Source organism: Dromiciops gliroides, chromosome 4, assembly GCF_019393635.1.
Source record: "Dromiciops gliroides isolate mDroGli1 chromosome 4, mDroGli1.pri, whole genome shotgun sequence".
Classification (NCBI taxonomy): Eukaryota; Metazoa; Chordata; class Mammalia; order Microbiotheria; family Microbiotheriidae; genus Dromiciops; species Dromiciops gliroides.
Window position 1 is genome coordinate 306,002,588 of NC_057864.1, and position 6,158 is coordinate 306,008,745.

A 6,158-nucleotide genomic window follows, 5' to 3' on the forward strand; every position below is an offset into this window, starting at 1 on the left:
GTACATTTGTATGAATTGGGCTTTACCAAGAAATAAATAAACTCCTACCTTGCCTTGTACTGAAATTGGGAAGGAAAAATATACACATATTTGAATGTAGGTTTCCTCCCACTTTAGAGAATGTCGACATTTCTATCATAACAGGATTGACTGTGTCCTCACCCCCACATCCCCCCACCCCCATAACAAAGACTATTGTATTTTACCCAACTCAAGATTATATAGCACCCTGAGGGAGTTGAAGAGTCTCTCTTCTCTGCCATGGGCTCAAGCACTCATGGGTTATATATCCACATTCCTAGGAGCACAATGACTAGCAATGGGGAATTAGACCCACATTTTAGCTTAGTTCCTACTTATCATTAGTCCCACCCAGTTCAAATCAAATCCAGCAGAACTGATATCTGCTAGCCTGACTGCAACACCCAAAATGCATTCCTAGACACCAAGATCCTATGGTTCCTGTTCCTGGCCTGGATAAGACTCCATTCTCTACACCTAGAACAGGAAAAACTGAAGGAATAAAACAAAGACCAGGGCAGGGGGTTTTTTGTTTGTTTCTGGGACAATGAAGGTTAAGTGACTTGCCCAGGGTCACACAGCTAGTACGTGTCAAGTGTCTGAGACTAGATTTGAACTCAGGTCCTCCTTAATCCAGGGTCAGTGCTTTATCCTCTGCACTATCTAGCTGCCCACAAGGCAGTTTTTTAAGACCACGTGGCAGGAGTAGAGGATAGGGAGAAGGGTGTTCTAAAGTTCTCCCATCTTGACTGGCGTCTAGTCTCAGACCAAAATGCAGCACTTAGCTGAGTCAAACTGTTTAAAGACACCAACAGCTCCAACTAATGCAGCCACTGTAATAGGCTGCTTCCAGTCATTTGGTAGACTAACACAGAAGGTTCCTGTATGCTCCAATCTTCTTCATATTCTTTTTTTTCTCAGGGCAATGAGAGTTAAATGACTTGCCCAGGGTCACACAGCTAGTAAGTGTCAAGTGTCTGAGGCCCGATTTGAGCTCAGATCCTCCTGCTTCCAGGGTCATTGTTTTATCTACGGCGTCACCTTGCTGCCCCTCCAATCTTCTAATCTCCTTAAGTAGTCCCCTAGTGTCTTCCACACAGGCCATGTTAGGTGGTTTAGGCATGTGTCAAAACCAAAGTCCCATTACACTAAGAAGCCAGATTACACAAATTCTTTTTCCCCATTGATTTCATTATAAATTTGGAGTTGGATACTTCTGGGAAACAATTTGGCCCCCAAACATTTTGGCATTCTCATTCTAACAAGGCAAGAAATCATAGACATTGAATGTTGCATCAACTTTCAGACCTGTTGGTTCATCATGTTTAACTGTTTCTGTTGTTAAAAGTGAAGTTTCATGGGTGGGAGATGAGGGTCCTGTCTGGAAATAATCAAAAGGCATCAATAAAATTTTTCATTTAAAACAATGGAGAAGGGGCAGCTAGGTGGCACAGTGGATAAAGCACCGGCCCTGGATTCAGGAGGACCTGAGTTCAAATTCGGCATCAGACACTTGACACTTAGTAGCTTGTGACCTTGGGCAAGTAACTTAACCCCCTTTGCCCCGCCAAAAAAAAAAAAAGGAAAAAAAAAGAAAACAATGGAAAAAAACTTTTAAAATCTTAGCATTTCAAAGTTGGGGGTAGGAGACAAATTATCTTTTTTTTTCTGATAAAATTCAACCACTCCTGGGGTCGGCTAGGTGGCGCAGTGGATAAAGCACTGGCCCTGGATTCAGGAGTACCTGAGTTCAAATCCGGCCTCAGACACTTGACACTTACTAGCTGTGTGACCCTGGGCAAGTCACTTAACCCCCATTGCCCTGCCAAAAAAAAAAATTCAACCACTCCTACTGCTGCTCAAAAAATGTAACAAAATATGAATGAAAAGAGGCGAGGCTCATTTTTTCATACTGAAATTTGTTTTGCCAACAGCCACAAGCAAAAACAGCACTGGCAACTTCATGGAATGGAACACACCGAACTAACAAGTCCCTCAGCTTCTCATCAACCCCTCCTCGGCAAAGCTATGGCAGCTACCCCTTCCATGGAGTTCAGGCCCTGCCCCCCCCAACCCCACCCCCAACAATCTGCAGGCTTCTTGAAAGCAAACAGATTGATTTTGCCTGAGGGGGAAAAGAGACACAAACATAGCTACATCATGATTTTAAATACAGCACAACCGAAAAAAGGAACAAGGAGGGGTCAGGAAAGGAACACACTTACTGGAACATACACTACTGTAAATGATGTGGTAAAGCAGCACAGTCATGGAAATACACCAGCTAAAACCTAAAAATCCATAAAAGCAAATCTTCAAGCTATGCACAACAAATCAGCTTCCTGGTTTTTCCATAATTTGATATTTTCTCTATTCCATAACAGCAAACTTCTGTGTATTAAATTTTTTAAGGAGGTAAACCTGAAACAGGACAACTAGGTGGCACAGTGGATAGAGTGTCAGTCCTGGAATCAGGAAGACTCCTTCCTCTTCATGAGTTCAAAGCTGGGTCTCAGACAGTTACTGGCTGTGTGACCCTAGGCAAGTCACTTAACCCTATTTGCTTCAGTTTCCTCATCTGTAAAATGAGCTGGAGAAGGAAATGGCAAACCACTCCAATATTTTTTTTTCCAAGAAACTCCCAAATGAAGAGTCAGATACAACTGAAAAACAACTGAACTTATACAAAGCCATTTTAAGAAGGAGAAAGCAGCCGGGGGAACCATGATTTCTTTCATAAGAGAGCTTCTTCCAATAGTATACAAGACAAATCTTTTATGCTTCCATATTTTAAAATCATAAGTTGATAGGGCTATTTTTTAAAAAATCATCACCCGGTGACCCCAGCCCTCTCATAATGAGCTTTCTGAATTATGTGAGGCTGGTCCTTGACCGACAGACATATCAGTCCATCACTGAGCTTTACTCAATGCCCTTCCAGATTGACAGAACTTTCTAGGGCTTGGATTATACTAGCACAGTCTTCCAGAACACAGAGTCACCTCTAGTACACTTAATGGTTATTATTTTCACTATTAAAAATAATTTATCACACTTATAGAGTAGATTGAGGTTTGTAAAGCACTATATATATATGTATGGATGCATACATGTATGTATATATATATGTATATATGTATGTGTGTGTGTGTGTATAAAATATCTCACTTGATCCCTATGATAACCTTATGAGGCTATCATTATCCCTCTTTTGCATATGTGGAAATTGAAGCTTGAAATAGGAAAAAATGACTTGCCCAAGGGTACAAAGCTAGTAAATTTCTCAGGTGGGACTCAAACTCAGTTCTTCCAAGAGGTGTGTCTAGTCCTTCTCCATTACACCATACTGCCTCTTGCACTGCAGGAGGACTTTTAAAATAAAAGCCTAGAATAAAATGAGTTTCAAACCTCACTTTACTCTAGATGGGGAAATATAGCTCAATTATAAACTGATTGATACATTCTTTACCTCCATTCTCTCAAATAGCCCTCAAATATAAATACCTGGAATATTCGAAGAGATACTATTCTAATATAAATGATAATCTCCACAGGAATAGAAAAGCAGGCCCATACATACCTAGAATCACAGAAGTCCCTACTGTATTACCTCTGGCCAGAATATTGTAACAAGGATGTTAGAGTCAATATTTTGACTAAATGCCAACAAAATAACATCTATTAGTGCAATCCTAGATCTAGAAAGGAAGTTCTTATTCAAAATGACAGGCCCCTGTGGTGGCAATCCTTGAAGTACATTGACTGAGTTGTTATGTATATATATATATATATATATATATATATATATATATATATATATATATATCATATCATTTTTCCATTTAGAGTTAGCCCTGGATTTTCTTTTCAGTGCTATCTTTTCAATACACAATTACCCTAAGGAGGTTTACTGTATTTACTCAAATATAAATTTGGTAGATGGAAGAAAAAAAGAAAGACAATTATCTTAAACCAGTCTTGCTCAATTTTTTTCCTTTAAAGCTTCTTTTGACATATTACTCAATTCCACAGCTTGCTATTTATATTTATACACAAATTTACAGAATCACAAAAGTTGAGAGTTGAAAGGAACCTTAGCAGCCACCTACTTCAAACCATACATGAAAGGAAGCCTCCGTATATAACACCCAATGAGTGGTCATCACATTCATCTTAAAGACATCCAAGTAAGAGAAACCAACCACCTGCCAAGACAGCCCATTCCATTTTTTAAAAAACTATAATCTTTTCTTTTCCTCTAAAAACTATAATCGCGCTTTCCGGCCTTGCCAGCATCAGCAATTACTGCCACTCTCCGCCCCTACCTTAGTGCCATGTGGGCCACGCTGCAGGCTGCACTTTGCCTGGAGAATTTCTCCTCCCAAGTTGTTGAGAAGCACAACAAGCCAGAGGTAGAAGTCAGGAGTAGCAAAGAACTCCTGTTACAACCTGTGACCATCAGCAGGAATGAGAAGGGAAAGGTTCTGATTGAGGGCTCCATCAACTCTGTTAGAGTCAGCATTGCTGTGAAACAGGCTGAAGAGACTGAAAAGATCCTTTGCCACAAATTCATGCGCTTCATGATGATGAGAGCAGAGAACTTCTTCATCTTGCGTAGGAAGCCTGTGGACTTTGTGATCCATTTCATGGAGGAGATTGATAAGGAGAGCAGTGAAATGAAGCTGTCCGTCAATGCTTGAGCTCATATCGTGGCAGAGGAGTTCCTCAAGAATTTTTAGAGCATATGACTGGATCTCTGGCTACTCCCTCCTCTCATCCTCTCTCCTCTCTCTGCAAAGTTGCCCTGGCAGAGCTTGGAAGAACACTGTGGCAAAGGGAGGGACAGGGCTTGGGGATGCTGGGCACAGGCTGGAGAACTTGCTATTGGAAAGAGAAAACAACAGTAGACCTGCAAGGCCACAACTAGTGGCCATCAATGTTCAGTCCCCTGGGCTGGGACAGGTTGTTTTTTTTCTAATGTCTTGAAATTTAAAATTCTGTGCTTGTAGGGCACTGTGACCTTTTGTCTTTTTTTTAAACCAACATAACCACCTCCAGTTGCTTTACTGTGGGTCTGGGCGGGCCTGGAATCAAAAGGTGACTGTGGCCTTCCGCCCCCTTCTCCCCCCAAGATGTGTAGGGAAGAGCAGTTTCAGACTAAACCTCTTTCTTTTCCTCCTTGGTCCCAGCGGAGGCAACAGGGGCTGCTTCTTGGATTTCTGAGATCTGCTGAGTTAAGATGGCTTGAGGTAGGGGTGAAGTGTGTGAGAAGACAGGCCCTCATTGTGCCTCAGAGACTAGAACAGTCGTGGGTTCTCCACTCAGCCTTCCGAAGGGGAGTGGAGCCTCTGGGGGTCCTTTGCTGTCCATGCTAGAGGTGGTGAATCCTTCCCTAGTAGATGCCCTTGCCAATCAGTGCCCCCACCCCTTTGCCTGCCCTTTTTTTTTTTTCTGCTCTTGCACTCGATGTGACTTTTCTTAATCTGGCGACCTAACACCCCATTAAAATCTTTTCCTGCCCTCTGAAAAAAAATATGTAATCATTAGGAAATCTTTCCTGAAATCACCACTAAACTTGTATATTTGCAAATTCCACCTGTAGTCCCTGATCCTGCCTTCTGGGGACAAAAAGAACAAGTCTATTCTTTCCTCCACATAGCAGCCTTTCAAAAACTTAAAGATAACTACTGTACCCTGCCCTTTTTCTTTTATTCCTCAAGCTCAACATTCCCAATTACTTCAATTCCCAGTTACTTCAATTGGTCCTCATATCATGGTAAAGGTCATATACCATCCTGGTTATCCTTTTTTGGGCACTCCTCAATTTATCAGTGTTCTTAAACCACAGTGCCTAGAACTGCGCATAGAATTAAAATGATATTAGTGAAAAATCTATTATGCTTTGGTGAAAATATAAATAAATGAATCATTGGAGAGATGAGAGATAGATAGAGAAAATGTAGTGATCATGACTTCAAACACTGTGAACGCATTAATATATTTGATTAAAAGAGATAAATAGGGAAACTACCTTATGATTAGAGGCACAATAAAATTAATTACTATCTATAGTTAATGCATATGTAATAAGCATCACAGGATTTAAATAATTAAAGGAAAAATTAGCTGGTTACATA

The 6,158-nt window shown here is 40.9% G+C and overlaps 1 protein-coding gene across 1 annotated transcript; it reads left to right on the forward strand.

Annotated features, from left to right (window-relative positions):
• The first annotated feature begins 4,355 nt into the window (after positions 1-4,355).
• LOC122725953 (actin-related protein 2/3 complex subunit 4-like) lies at positions 4,356-4,891 on the forward strand. Its single transcript, XM_043963323.1, has one exon. It carries the CDS (start codon positions 4,356-4,358, stop codon positions 4,719-4,721), a length of 366 nt encoding a protein of 121 aa, XP_043819258.1. The 3' UTR covers positions 4,722-4,891.
• The last annotated feature ends 1,267 nt before the right edge of the window (positions 4,892-6,158 follow it).

Excerpts from the sequence above, each read along its gene's own strand:
- LOC122725953 (XM_043963323.1), top strand. The coding sequence starts at position 4,356 with ATGTGGGCCACGCTGCAGGCTGCACTTTGCCTGGAGAATTTCTCCTCC.